The sequence below is a fragment of the Clytia hemisphaerica genome, unplaced genomic scaffold, assembly GCF_902728285.1.
Source record: "Clytia hemisphaerica strain Z4C2 unplaced genomic scaffold, Clytia hemisphaerica genome assembly, whole genome shotgun sequence".
Taxonomy (NCBI): Eukaryota; Metazoa; Cnidaria; class Hydrozoa; order Leptothecata; family Clytiidae; genus Clytia; species Clytia hemisphaerica.
In genome coordinates this window covers 401463-417185 of record NW_027103633.1, presented here as the reverse complement: position 1 = coordinate 417185, position 15723 = coordinate 401463, and the positions used below count along the sequence as shown (strand labels likewise).

At 36.6% G+C, this 15723-nt stretch overlaps 2 protein-coding genes and 1 long non-coding RNA gene across 3 annotated transcripts in view; all 3 read right to left on the bottom strand.

Annotated features, from left to right (window-relative positions):
• The window catches only part of LOC136802623 (uncharacterized), a 31028-nt gene extending 18737 nt beyond the window's left edge, over positions 1-12291 (bottom strand). The window contains exons 1-2 of the long non-coding RNA XR_010846025.1: positions 12204-12291; positions 10879-11014 (exon numbers count right to left, since the gene is read on the bottom strand). This is a non-coding gene — a long non-coding RNA (uncharacterized lncRNA). The remainder of the gene's footprint in view (positions 1-10878; positions 11015-12203) is intronic.
• Positions 12292-12397: 106 nt separating this feature from the next.
• Positions 12398-14292, bottom strand: LOC136802622 (protein N-terminal asparagine amidohydrolase-like). Its single transcript, XM_067059375.1, has one exon. The coding sequence runs from the start codon at positions 14242-14244 to the stop codon at positions 13252-13254; it is 993 nt and encodes a 330-aa protein (XP_066915476.1). The 5' UTR covers positions 14245-14292; the 3' UTR covers positions 12398-13251.
• A 474-nt stretch (positions 14293-14766) lies between these two features.
• The window catches only part of LOC136802618 (chromatin-remodeling ATPase INO80-like), a 29037-nt gene continuing 28080 nt past the window's right edge, over positions 14767-15723 (bottom strand). The window contains exons 32-33 of the mRNA XM_067059370.1: positions 15342-15480; positions 14767-15160 (exon numbers count right to left, since the gene is read on the bottom strand). Coding sequence (XP_066915471.1) covers positions 14913-15160; positions 15342-15480 — 387 coding nt within the window. The 3' untranslated portion in view covers positions 14767-14912. The remainder of the gene's footprint in view (positions 15161-15341; positions 15481-15723) is intronic.

Here is a 15723-nt window from a genome sequence, read left to right as displayed (position 1 = left end):
TTAAACTCATCGAACACCAATCAAACTTCATCGGATAAAAAACTGTCATCATTAACGAGGGACCGCTGTACATTGTGCGGTGGTGTACGGTGGGGCTGGATCTAAATGTACTTTGAACCGTGAGATCGGGTAACTTGCATCAGTGGAGGCTAACATGCATAGCCCTCAAATAAATGACCTGGCTGGTCATTAAAATACAAAGTTAAATCAAAACAAAAATGGTACAGTAGAGCTGCGAGCGGAGCTGCATAGTTGTATTTTAATGACCAGCCATGTTATTCATTTGAGGGCTATGCATGTTAGCCTCCACTGATGCAAGTTACCCACTCTTCTTTTCCCCAGCGTCTTAGAACATCTTCAGTGCATCACAAACAGCGATATTTCGATCGCACGGAAACGCTTTAAAACACCAGCTTTTTTGGAGTTTTATCTCGATTACCCAAACGCTTCAATCTCGCGTAGGCTTAGGGGTCAAGACTAGAACCCCCAATACGAGACATTTACCTGACCGAAGAAAATCATCATCATCAATTTTGTTAATTGTCAGAATCGTTTACTCACTGAAAATACGCAACTTTCTGAAGTTTCGTTTTTTTTTCGGTTGTGCTTCATTTTAAAAATAACGAAGATGAAAAGTTGCCATCAATCCCGCGAGTAAAATAAAGTATTCTGACTAGTCTACGAAGTGTGCTCGCGCGGCGAATATAATATCTCGCAAATTAATATATGCATAAAACTGACGAAATCCTTTCTTTTTTATGCATAGGTGACGTCACCATCGATCCTGACTTGACGATGGAGAACCAAATTTGGCAATGCATAATTATTACGAGCCGCCGAGAAAGTTTTTGTGACGCAAAAATAACGAAGCCCTAGAAAAACGTCCACTGCAAATTGAAACTAGGAATTTATTGAATATTTCCCTAATGAAGTATCAAACTTTTTGTTTTTTGTAATTATTATAAATTCATAATTTTTAAATACTATTTTTTGAAAGTCAAAGGACAATGAAAGCGAATTTAAGCTGATTGGGTGGATATTGGGCGGACGGGCGTTTTGCACGTTCCGAGATCGGAAATTAAACGAGAGTAAAAGACGGGGGCGTCTTAGTATGTAATATTAATTCATTTTTTTTTTTTTTCGCGAATGAAAAATGAATTTTTGATTTTTGAATTAAGGAAATATAATATATTATCGTCCACCTCTAGGCAAAACGCACTGTCGAATATTTTTAGATATCCGATAGCAAAATATCTCTTCTGTAGCAGCAAGCATAAAAAAATAGTTTTTTGATCAAATAATTATTTAAATGTCACATATACAAAAACAGATAAAAAGAAAGTTCCTTTTAACAAAAGAGAAAGGAAATTCGAACGTTTTGTAATTAAAGAGAAAAAACAATGAAATTGACATTCTTAAATAAGATAGTAAAACGTTCGAAAATGTCATAAAAAGAGCAGAAAGACTGAATGCAATAGGCATACAGGAAAACTGGGAGCGGGGAGGCGGGAGGCTGAACCGGGAGCCGGGAGTCGGGAGGCTGAAATCGAAAGTGGGAGGCGGGAGGCTGAAAACGAAAGTGGGAGGCGGGAGGCTGAAATTGAAAGTGGGAGGCGGGAGGCTGAAATTGAAAGTGGGAGGCGGGAGGCTGAAATTGAAAGTGGGAGGCGGGAGGCTGAAAACGAAAGTGGGAGGCGGGAGGCTAAAATTGAAAGTGGGGCGGGAGGCTGAAATTGAAAGTGGGAGGCGGGAGGCTGAAAACGAAAGTGGGAGGCGGGAGGCTGAAAACGAAAGTGGGAGGCGGGAGGCTGAAAACGAAAGTGGGAGGCGGAAAACGAATAGACGAAAGGCCGAAAGCGAGAACTAAGTTGCAAAGATAAACAAAATCTTGTGAAGATAAACAAAGACAACGGTTTAAAAAGCACTCTCACGAGTTCCGTATCGTTTGTTAGTATACGCTTTTTCAATTATAATAAGGAACCTTACGGAGCCTGGAGTATGTAATTGATCTAAACAGTTAGCCTAGCCCATGAGGTCAGTTCACCCGTATATGCAGTAGTGTTTTTTATAAGGATTTTTAAATTACTTGTATTTGTATAGGCTCGGTAGTACATTGCTAGCGTGCTGTACTCAGATGCAACGATAAGAGGCTTGGTTTGGTAGTAGTTCGAGCCGGTGTCAAATTTTCAGTTTTGAAAAAAATTCTAAGTCGCAAGGCGTTCTAAGCATTTAGCTACATTTCACTCTTGGTGTTTTCAAGTTAGTCTTTAATTATTGGAAATATGAATTAAAAAGGAAAATACTTTCATTTGTCTTTTTTTCTACGCTCAATGTCAATTTTCAGGATAGGACTCGAGGTTTGTTTACATCAGAGGAAACCCCATTCTATTTAATTGTTTAACAAATTCCATCCGGGACTAAAAAGGAGAAAACAAAGGAAAATTTGGGGAATTTTACGACCCTCAGCGGCACAAATTTGATGACACGCCAGTATCGACAAAATAACAATGAAAATCCTGCCTATTGTTTTGTATGCGCCAATGAAAATGTTTTACACAATTACATTACGTCATTTTTTATTACTTTTATTGGTAATATAAAACCATTAGCTTTCACATTACTTATTTGTCTAATTATCTCAGTCGGTAGAACAACAACTTCAAAGCCGGACGGTCCAGGGTACGATTCCCCAATGCGTATTTTTTTTCTTTTCTAAACGCATCTATCCACAGGGATCAAAAATATTTCAGACCTAATCAAAAACATTGATTTTTCAAGCACTCCCTGGCTTTATAACGGTAACTGGAGCAAGCTTCTACTGCCTATCGGACTTTTTAGCTGTTGGACTAGAACATGTCGGATGCATGACTTTTTGAAGACTCCCCCCCCCCAAGTTTGTGAAATCATCATTCTGACCAGTCTTCCAAGAGAAAAATAAATAAAATCTGTATTTTCAATTAAATAAGACAGGGTATGAATTTTCGCATAGGAAATTGATTTTCTGCGTGTTTCTCAAGGGAATAATAATCTTCTTTTTCAAAAAGAAAAATTCAACTAATGATTGCTCAAGGAATTTCAGTTATTTTGTATTTTTTGCAAGGGAAATACCTTTTCTTTCAAAAGAAAATCAATAAAGTGCTGTGATTTTCCTTGGACAATACGACAAAAATGATTTCCTTTGGAGATTAGCTATAGCAATTGACTTTCCTTGGAAAGTATGTATGATTAATTTTCCTTGGAAAGAACGGAACAAAGGATTTTCCTTGGAAAATACGCAAGAACTAATTTTCCTCAGAAAATACGCAAGAACTAATTTTCCTCAGAAAATACGGACCAGTGATGTTCCTTGGAAAATACGGTCTAGTGATCTTCCTTGGAAAATACGCAATAACTAATTTTCCTTGGATAATACGCGATAACTAATTTTCCTTGGATAATACGCAACAACTAATTTTCCTTGGATAATACGCAATAACTAATTTTCCTTGGATAATATGCAATAACTAATTTTCCTTGGATAATACGCGATAACTAATTTTCCTTGGATAATACGCAATAACTAATTTTCCTTGGATAATACGCAATAACTAATTTTCCTTGAATAATACGTGATAACTAATTTTCCTTGGAAAATACGGACCAGTGATTTTCCTTGGAAAATACGGACCAGTGATTTTCCTTGGAAAATACGGTCTAGTGATCTTCCTTGGAAAATACGCGATAACTAGTTTTCCTTGGAAAATACGCGATAACTAATTTTCCTTAGAAAATACGCGATAACTAATTTTCCTTGGAAAATACGCGATAACTAATTTTCCTTGGAAAATACGCGATAACTAATTTTCCTTGAAGAATACGCGATAAATAATTTTCCTTGGAAAATACGGGACAGCTAGTTTTCCTTGAATTAATTATTTTAATCTTCTTATCTTCTAATCTTTCTTATAATTTCGGGCTGACCTTCCAGCACAGCTGGTTTATTTATAAATATAACGAGATTGCTCACGGAAATATCTAACCCGGGCCTGTCAATCATTTTCTAGACCTGTCAATCACTTTTTTGGCAGCATATTCAGTCAGTTTCGCTTTTCTTTTCACTTGTGGTTCTGGAAAAAGTGTTTATAAGATAATAAAAAAAGACGAAAGCCGATTTTTTTGCATTTTTTTTAGTTGAAAGTTTTGGAACATTGGATTTTCAAGAGAAGGGAAAGTCATAACTCTTGACTCTTGACTCTCCACCCGCTAACCAACCTGATCCATTTTGAAATACTGTACTTGAATCAAACTGCATTGAGCTGAGGTGACATTCCCGGGGGGTGGGGGTTTACCAATTGACAGTATGTGCGGCAAAAAAAAAATGGCTTTTAGAATCGCACCCTTACAGTGCAGAAAAAAATTCATACCCTTACAATGCATTTTTTCAAATTTTAAACTCTTTTAGAGCAAAAAAAATCAAGATTTTCGAGCAATCAAGATTTTTTGAGCAATAATTTTTCCCATGATTTGCTGAAATTTCCACCCTTACAGTGCATTTCTGATAAATTGGAAAACATACCCTTAACTAGCTGGGAGACCCGACTTCTCTGTCTATATGTGGTTTCAAAAAAATATCAAAGTATAGACAGTAGTAGCCGGGAATTATACAAGATGCAAGAATTAATCGCAGAATTTGATTGGCTAATATCTTATTGTTATGATTTGATAAACAAAAGTATGACGTCAAACAGCTCTATTGTTTCAAGAAGTGGCGCGAGCTTTTGAATTGTTTTGAAAAAATAACGGTTTTTTCTTTTGTGATTTGAAGTGATTTGAATCGAGTCAATAATTCCATAGTCGCAGATACCCCTCGCGGCGTCGGTCAATTTGCCTGACTGCCCCCCCCCCAATTTTTGTTTCTTAAAATTTTAACAGAAAGCTTCAAAAATATCAACAAGAGCTCATAAAACCAGAAAAAGTTTGATCAATGTTGAACAAAATAACACAATTTTCGTCGCACCGTATAGGATTCGAACTCTCTAAAATCATTATATTTTAGTGGCCGTTTCATCGACTTATCAACTCGGCCACGTAGGTGATATATGTGTGAAGTTAACAATGTTTATAATGAGACCTTTATTTTACCATGACTTGTATAATTTTACCCTGTCAAGGTATTGACTTCTTAAAGAAATGATTTTAGATTATTTCCAACATTCAAGAGCCGATTGCACTAAATATATATAACACTCGAAAACTATCATATTATATTTTTTTGTAATTAACCCTTTGAGTGCCAGGGTCTTTTTTTCTAAGTTTTTTTTTAAAAATCGCTAGTTCAAACTTTAAGGGCTTATATCTCCTGATCTAGAAAGAATTAGAAGCTCGTATATAGCTCGTTGGATAGCTTAGAGTCTCCTCTTTCTTTTGGGCGCCTTCGGCGCCGCCCGATTGAGGAAGGGCGTGGTGGGCGGTGGCCAAGGGGGGGTACGTTAGGGGAATTAAAGCAGTCAGGCCCGCTGCGCGGACCTGACTGAACTGATGGAAAGGTGCCCAGTGGTAAAACTTCAAATCAATTCACTAGAAGACAGAATAAAGTAAAACAGGGCCAAATTTGGAGGTTCTTGGATCACTCGTTGACCAAAAATAGTCAAAAAACGGTCAGAATCTCAAAAAAGTGAATTTTTGTCAATTTTTTGCATTTTTTTGACTTTTTTGCTTAAAATCTCGCTGGAAAGACTCATTTTTGAAATTTTTTTTGCTTGACCATAAAGGACAATCTAATTCCTACGAGTTCGACCAAAAATAACGATTTCTAACTCAAACTGGGCATTACAGGAGGGCTTCGCCCTCCTATATAGCCCATGTCGTATATATACGACATCGGCACTTAAAGGGTTAAATCTTGCATCAGCAGTTTCGAAACAAAGCTTGCTAGCTATATTTTTATGTAAAATTATTTTTATAAAGAGAAACGCATACATTGCAAGCTTGCCCTTCCTAGGAAATAAATGATCTGATTTTTCTTAGCTCTTTGTTACCTATCCCTTGACCAAAAACGTTTGTGCGTGGCCTCATAAATGAGCCTCTCACTTTTGTTTTCAGCCTCCCGCCTCCCACTTTTGTTTTCAGCCTCCTGCCTCCCACTTTCGATTTTAGCCCCCGCCTCCCACTTTCGTTTTCAGCCTCCCGCCTCCCACTTTCGATTTTAGCCTCCCGCCTCCCACTTTCGTTTTCAGCCTCCCGCCTCCCACTTTTGATTTTAGCCTCCCGCCTCCCACTTTCGTTTACCGCCTCCCGCTTCCCGCCTCCCGCCTCCCACTTCCGATTTCAGCCTCCCGACTCCCGGCTCCCGGTTCAGCCTCCCGCCTCCCGCCTCCCAGTTTTCCTGTATGCCATGCAATACGCAATAGGGAAAATTAAAATGCTTTCATGCTAATTGGTGAACGATAAACCATATATTCGACTTGAAAAATCGGATATCGAAATTATTCAGTCTCGCTTTAATAATATTCGACTCAGCTTCGCTTCGTCGAATATCATCAAGCTCGACTGAATAATTTTCGATATCCGATTTTTCTTGTCGAATATCTGCTTAATATATCATATTTGATTGTCAATGCCAAAAGATATTTCTTTACTTTACGAATAATCTGCTGTATTGCTTCACCACTTACCCCCGGATTGTTTTAGTAGGCACTTCGGTCACGTAAATAAAAACACGTGTATATGTTGAAGCCGACAGTGGACTGAACGAAATTGCAATTACATAAATCATTGTGGAAGTGAACGCTTTAGACGAATGTTTGGGAAATCAAAAAGACAACTTTTGTGTGAATGTTGAGTTTTGTTTATATGGCTGTTTGTGACGCACTGATCTTGCGCTAATGTTTTTTAACTTTTTTATTTTATCTTATTAGTCGTGCGGCTGAGGTCGAAAAAAGTGGCTAGAAAATGATTTTCGTGATACACCTCTTAGATTCCACTTTTTTCGATGGAAACTCTCGAATTAGTATATGTAGATTCCAAAATAAAAAGTTTCCACGATATTATCGTGCAAGTAATGAGTAAATGGCGATTTTTTGCGTTTCCAGGCAAAATTGCAAGGCCTGGAAATTCATGATTTTTGGGGGGTCTTCAAATTAAAAAAATACCTATATCACATGATAGAGCTCTTCAAACTGAGCAAAAAAGTGTATTACATCAAAGTCCCAACCTCTCTAGATCAAAAGTTATGGGCCTATTTGTGGTCAAAAAGGTCTTTAATTTAGCATAAATTAATGCAGATTGTGGGGAAATTCCCTGTTTTCCATCAATTTTTTACCACAAATAGGCCAATAAATTTTGATCTAGAGAAGTTGGGACTTTGGTGTAATACACTTTTTTGCTCAGTTTGAAGAGCTCTATCATGTGATATATATAGGTCTTTTTTTAATTTAAAGACCCCCCAAAAATCATGAATTTCCAGGCCTTGCAATTTTGCCTGGAAACGCAAAAAATCGCCAATTACTCGTTACTTGCACGATAATATCGTGGAAACTTTTTGATTTTGTAATCTACACATACTAATTTGCGAGTTTCCGTTGTTTTTTTTGGAATCTAACAGATGTATCACGAAATGAAACGTTTTTCGACCTCAGCCGCGCGACTATATCCTTTATGTTTAAAATCACGAAAATGTATGTAATGTATTATGTGATAATTCAATATAACTAGAACTAGAACTAGAACTCTCACGGTACGGCAGTGAAAATAGGTTAATTTGAAATCACACCCCACCGTACCCACCGTACACCACCGCACAATGACAATGTACGGCAGTGTCTAGGCAGGGTCGTTTCGATTATACAAAAATGATTGCTGAATTTCAATTGACATGATTTCTAAGAAATACTTGCTAAAACGGACTGTTTGTCACAATTGGTTTCCCTATTAACACATAACTATCTGGTGAAAAAAGGAAAAAAAGATCATACCTGTGCTGTTTGTAGTTTTGGTGAAGAAGAGAAGAAAGGGTATAATAATGTTGTTGTTGTGGAAAACTCTTTTTGTACTACTTACTGAGCATGATCAATTTATTGGTGCATTCACTAACTACACAAACATAAAATACTTAGTAGTAAACGAATATTTAACCTCTTTAAACACTCTACAAAAGACCAGAAAACATGATAAAATGTTATACAACAGCAGCAAGTTTCAAAAGCAGCCATTAAAAAGTTCTCACGATGAATGCTTACAAAGGCTTGGTTACACTTCTTGCACTAGCGTATTTTATTTATTAAGAAAAGCCCTGTTTTTTTATTTTTGTTTTTTTTACCTTTAGAATATTGGCCGTAGTACGCCCGCAGCCAAACGCCCACGCCATAATTTGCGCCCCAAAAATTTTCTCGATACATAGAAAGACTATCGTAATACTTTCACTATGCGAAATTAATAAAGAAACACCAAACTACTACTTTTCTTTCTTTTCGTCGGACACCTTGTATACCTTGCTACTTGAACGGTACTTACGAGATCAGATCCTACTATGAGATACTCATAGTATATCAAAAAATTTCTTTATATAAGGCACTATTTCAAGCTACTCCGTCTCTACCTAGTGCAAGCAATTTTATAAATCAAAATCATTCCCCGTTTCTCGCCATGGCAGTTGTTTTGTTTGAATTGAAAAATTTGCCAGCACAGAAATGTTGTTTTCTTGATTTTTATTTTTGTAAAGATGGCGCATTATTTTGCTTCAACAGCAACTCGTGGCTTAGGAAAGACGGAGGAGCTCTATCCGGGGGGGGGGGGGTACTTAGGCAAAATGGGTGCCGGGTATGTGCGAGCCATAAGGGTACCTTTTCTCATTCCTCAAAAGTCTCTCAAAGGGGTACAAATTCAAAAGTTAGTCTCTGAAAGGGTCCCAAAATCACAAAAATCTAAAAATTTTCTCTCAAAGGGTCACGATTTGCAAAAATTTTGACCAAAATTTGGTGAAAATCAAACCAAAATTTGGAAAAAATGGACCAAAATTTAGGAAAAAGTCTCTCAAAGGGTCCCAAAATCACCAAAATTTGTCTCTCAAAGGGTCGATTTTCGATTTTCGGCTCGGACATACCCGTCACCTCGCAAACCTAGTACCCCCCCCGGGAGCTCTATCTAGTGCAATATAAGATATATGTGGCTACATCACAATCTTTGATATACAGCGGAGTCTCTTTAACACGAACCTCTGTAACTCGAATAACTCCTTAACTCGAACAAGTTGTTTGTCCTTTCAGTTCGAAACTTCACAAACTCGTACAAATTTGCGTTACCGAGTTATGGATTCTCCACTGTGTCTACTCACGAATGGTAGTAACACTAAAATGCGAGCCTCCGAGACTTATTCAAATAACAAATTAAAAAATTACCGTCCTGTAAGACAAGCGCTCAATACAGCACATCCGTCTGACAAATATTGCTTATTGATTCAATTATAGATTAAAAAATGATAATGTATCGTCCCATTTTTATTTGCAAAGGATAATCCCTTCTTTTAGGTTATGACCTCGGAAAAAATATACTTTGCATGAAAAAATAATTCGAAAATAATCTGAGATAAATAGCTGTTGAAAGATATCCTTATTGAAAACACTACGTACGATAAAGAGGAACATCTTAATGGGCTTTTAGAAAGAATTTGAATATGGGGGAGGGGTGGAGGATATAACGTTTTTTGGAAATTTAAACTCCGTGAATTATGACCCCCCGGACAACAGATCTTACCCTCCGGACAACAGATCTTACCCTCCGGACAACAGATCTTACCCTCAGGACAAGCATCAGTTGACCCCCGGATATTCAAAATTACCCCTAAACAGAGCAAATTTGCCCCCAAAACAAGGCAAATGTTGCAGATTTTTCACTACCCTCCGGACAAAATATCTAATATATCCTCCGCCCCCCTTCCAAAAAAATTTTCGGTAAGAGCCCAATACAGAGTTTTTTTACGAATAGACTGTTCCATGTAATATCCCAGGGGAGGGGGCTGGACAAACCTTTTCAAGCCAATCAAGAATCTTAAAGATGTGTGTATACCACCTGGAAAATGGCAAAATTTTCAAAATTTGAAAGCTTGTCTTCATACCTTAAAGTAAAGTCTGTTACATCCTGGAAGTTTTAGAACAACGCCCCTCCACCCTGTGGAAAAATAAATCCTCCTGAAATTCTTTATCGGATTACCACTTGGGAAACATTCGCCCACGATGGCCCAATAAGGAGAGTAATTAGCATAAAGTTCCCAAAGTCAAGTGAATATGGAGGGAGCTCAACATTTTGGGACAAGCTGGAGTTTTTACAAGCTCTTATTTGATTTGGTTGGTCGTTAATCAGTAATAAAACAATTGTGTTACTTTTTCTAAAGAACGCGTCATCTCTATCACTTCAAATGACCAATTAGTGAAGTATCTTGTAAAAACTCCAGCTCATCCCAATATTTTATAGTTTAAGACCATGTTCACACGTTACTGTTCTGTTTCGTTCCGGTTTGATTTTCGTTACGGATCGAGTGTGTTCATATTGGTTTCGGAGCAAAAAAATGGAGCAGTTCCGTTCCGATAAAAAAAGTGGAGCGAAACCGTTTCGATCTGTTTTGCTTTGTGACGTCTTCTTTTTTGACGCTTCGAATTTTGACGTTCACACTTGTTTTGGAACGGAACCGTAACGTCTGAACATGGTCTAACGAACATCAACTCCTCAAAACAAAGTATGATGGATGGAATCTGATGGTGACAAGCTAAATTTCTTCATCGATCGATTCTCATAAACGAAAAAATAAAGCTTTCCGAAAATCTTTAGCGTTATTTAACATACATACATACCAGCATCACAATAACAATATGGTAAAACTGCTATTAGAAAAATAAAACGCCATACCTTTATGATGAAGTTTATGACTGACAAGATGTTGTTTCATCTAATTCAACCAATCAAAACACTACATTCCCTCAACTTTTTTTTTGAAGTGTTTCTCAAGTGATCATTAAGGGGCAATACCAAGAGTCTTGTAATACTAAAATAACAATCATAAGGCGAATGATAAAAAATGTTTTGTTTCCAGAATGCGGGTGAAGGAAAAAAGTTATCATGCGGCCGGCCGGAAAATAATTTTTTTTGCTATTCTTGATAATTTATGGCTCATTGAAATAGAGTTTAAGAATAACTTTTATGTATAAACACAGCATAAATTATGCCCTAAATTACAACAAGTACGGACTGCTAACGAACGAAAGTTTGCGGCCGGGTCAGAAAAAAAAAATTTTTCACCCGGCTGGTTTCCGGAAACAAGAAATTTTTTTTGTTTCGCCTAAAATTGAAATTATGTTTATTTTTGCATCATGTCGTGAAGTGAAACAAAAATATTTTTTAAACGGTTTGGTTATAATGAACTAAAGGGGTGAGTGACTCATCTGAGTGAGGCATCTTTTTAAAGTACACTTTTTTTTATAAGAACAATGAGGCTCAAAAATGCCAAAAAATAAGAACAAATTAAGAACAGGTGGAGAGGCTGAAGTTAGAGAATTATAGCAAAAAGAATCACTGGTTTCTAAAATCCTCTGAATAGTAAAGTAAATAGCCAAAACTTGTTTTTTACCTTAGAAAAAATAAGAACAAAATAAGAACAATTCAGAATCAAAGTGCCAAAAAAATAAGAACAGCCGAGCCTCAGCAAAAATTTACTGGTTCTTATAAAAAAAAGAAGTGTATACTTCTTTAAAAATACACGTTTTCTTTATAAAAATAGTAATTTTTGTTTTGGTTGAAGGGTTTCGGGAAACTAGCAATAAGGATGAGATATTCGTAGCATTTCCGTAGTTCTGAAATGATGTTTGTGCTAAAAAAGATTCTCGACAACTTTCCCAAATGGTTACGTTTTTCTTTTATAAGAACATGCAAAATTTTTAAGACTCCGGATGTTCTTAACTTTTTGAGTTTTAAGCCTAAAAGTGTTCTTATTTTCTTATTTTTTACTTAGAGTGCTTAGAGTCCAAAAAGCCTTAAAATGTTCTTAATAAATTTGGTAATCGAAGGCTTATGTTCTTATATAGTTTTATTCTTATAAAAAACAAGTATTAAATGGCAAATTCAAAAACCATTCTTATAAAAAAGCGTATAGTACTGGTAAGCCCCGAGTCTGAAAACTATTTTCTACAGCTGCAATGAATACACAGACATGAAAGTCAAGAAGCCACCTTTCTTACCTTCTCTGTAACAGTCTATGATGACAAATCGACAAATTTTCCTGGGGAGAGGAGATAGTGTTTTCTTTATTTTTCATTTTCTTTCACTAGAAAATTAGAAAAAAAAGAAAACATGTAAATTAGGAAAATTTCATTAGAAATAGACAAAAATTATGTTACAATTAAATAATTATTAATTTTGTTCAGTTCATTTTAATCTGATTTTTTTCTATTTACAAGTGCTGAAAAAAATGGGGAAGATTTTGTATTTTGAAAAAAAAGTACGAAATGAAAAAGCCAATACTAGTTTCCTACAAATCATCATTTTTCTGTGAATAATATTAAAAATATATTTTTACAATCGAAATACAAATTATAACTACAATTTACAAAATACAGTTCACAATGAAGATACCAGCCCTTAATTACCCGTATTTTCCGCCCTAACAAACTCCCTGTCTACCCGCCTACTGGACACAATTTGGCCAAAATTTTGTGCCCGGTGGAAAAAATAGCCTAAAATTTCAGCCCAACTTGGATTCACATTGGATTTTTTGACGAAAAAGTGAGGAAAATTTATTGAAGAAAAGAAATTGAAGAAAATTTTTTGCAGTTCATTTGTGAGTAGTACAAGAAATAAATTACTTTAAAATCATTTTAAATTGAGCATTGATCATTTTTCACGGATTTTTTAAAAAATTACCTAAAAATTACCCTTTTTGATGACGGCATCGTTTTTAGGGTACCATTTTCGATTTTTCTTTCTTAATATGATGGTGCTTATATGTGGAAAGTTTCAAGGAAATTGAACAATCTGAGGAGTAATTGAATGGTGGGGGGGGGGTACAATGCGCCCCCACGGGCCAACACAAGACCCTGACACCCATAAAGCCAGACACGACGCAACGGGTACGGGAGGTACGGCGGCCTCCCTTCACAAAAAACCCTGAAATTTTCCTCTTCGTCGGTAAAACCGCTATAAAATCGCTTAAATTTCCTCATTCACCGTACCACATATAAAACCTTCAGTCGTGTCTGATGAAGCAGATATGGTTAAAAAGCGAACAATCTACAAAGTCAACATAGTATGAACTTTATCTTTTAAACACCACACATTCTCATCATTCAGGTACCACTCTCTCCTTTTATTACTAAATATGGTATCAATCAATTGGTGATATTTCAAAGTGAACTTGATTGCATTTTTTGATGATTCCACGAAATGGTCCGGTTCACAGTGAGGAGAAGTAGAAGTGTATTTCAAATAAACATGGTCCGGTAAACGCATCAATTCATAATAAGCATAAGACGGTGTCCGAAAAACAAAAGGCTCAATGTAAACCAACCCTTGTGTATAATCATAAATTTGTCGGCACCTACCATCTTTGTTGCTATCATACAATAATCGAACGTGCCTTAGCAACGCATCTGGTCCTTGAAATGAACATTTGACAATCTCGAATTGCTGCTTTCTCAGATCAACACCGACTCCAGTTATGATGGGGAATTCAAGTTCCTTTTTAGTTTCGTTATTGATGGAATAACAACAAGCGATCTTCAAATGTATATTCACCAGCACTGATTTACAAATGTTCAGCACATCTTGGAAGATTGGTTCTGAATGACATTTTGAATCAACAAATCCACCGAATAAATACATCTCAAGGTCGCTACAATCATTTTCGGAAACCAACCGTGAACATTGTAACATATTAGATATCATTTCAAGAATATCTTGACGCGTTTCACCAAAACCATCGACATGCATTAAACCATAAGTTAGAGTTTTCGGCTCTTTAAGAATCATTATATGACAAGTCGTAGCATCATCAGAAGCCAACCAATCAAATCGAGCTTGATTCTGATTAGTGGATAGAACAGCATATTCTTTTTGAGCGACAAATAATAAGCGATCATTCTCACAAAGTGTTTTCTTTAAAGACGATTTTTCATGTATAAAATCTCTTGATTTTTTAGCCAGTTCTGGATTGGACTTGAAGAAATAGACAGGGGAACAATCTTCAGATAATCCAATATGTTTGCCATCTATTAGAAGTGGCATAGCTTCTTCTCAACCAATGTTTTTATTTGTGTTTCTTTTGTATTTTTCTTATCTAAAAGAAATTGCAATTATAAATATCATGAAAACAATCAACATAACAAATAAGAGTCGGAAAGGAAAATATTTAGGCCCTTAACGCTAACCCGTAAAAAACTGATAAGACATAAGCTTCGGGAAATTATTTTTAATAGCGATACTTCCATCGAGGAAATAAATATTGGGCAGAAATTCTTTTTCAAGATACTTTCCCCCCTGCCCTCCCCAAAAAGACTCAATCAAAACTTGGGATTTCATACACCCATATCCAGTTGATTTGCTTCTGTTTAATATTCACTAACGGTCAAAAACATTCGGGCGGAACTAAATCGGATTTCCATGAAACCCAACATTGAGCCTGGGACATAGGGTGGCATTTTATCGTACAATTTCATTAAAATTATGGCCAACATATTATTTTCCCGATTAATATTCGAAGATCTGGCGATCTGGCCAAATAGCATCAAAGTCGAGAAAATAAAATCATAACAAAAAATGAAGCAGCATCGTTTTTCAATCTTCAATATGATGACCTACTATGCATCTATCATACGAATAAATATAAAATTTCTCTATCGATTTGGTAAAAAATAAACACTAAAAATGGACAGTCGAAAATAAAACAGTAAACGCTACGAGTTCTTTTGAAATGAATATCCATATTGGGCGTAAGCTGCATCCCGCCCTGCCATTGCACCTGCTGCTGCAGCAACCGAGGCAGCCGCCTTAGCTAAGGAGCCAGACTTTGCTTTTCCTCCTCTTCCCCGCCCGCGACCACGACCTCTCTTCGTACCAGAAGTCGATGGACTTTGACCGGGGCTGCCAGTAGCTGATGGAGGACGAGATGAACCGTCAGTCGCAACTTCTGATTGGTTGACACCTACAAAAAATATTGGCATGGAATATATTTCTTTGTTAATAGTCTATTCTAGTTTATTATCCGACGCGCGTAAATAGCGACATTTGATTGGCTTCTTTGCTGTCCAATAACTGCTTATTATAAATCAGGGAGAAAGCCCCCAGGAAAAGAAATCAGCAAACAGATTCCTTTTCAAACTTACCGGAGAAATCAATACTGGACATGCTGTTTTCATCAATGGATTCGAAAGAATCAGTGCGTTGTAGCAAATGATCTGCATTCTTCAAAACGTCTGCCGGCCCGTCGCTCACTGTTCTTTGTAGCTTCGATGGCTCTCCATTCTGAAGGGGATAAGGTAAGAAAAAGACCTTCAGTTAGAAGAGCTTATTGTTGAGCCGTAAAAATACTACAAACAAGGAAAAATTAATTCAGAGATATTCACTACACGATCAACAAAAGGCAGGTAAGGGGACTAAGCCTGTGGTCCCGTGACATTTTTCATAGGACAACACCAATTGATTCAAGATGATTAAAAATTTGATAGTAAAGTGCAGTATTTGGAAATATTTTTGAGAGGGAGGGTG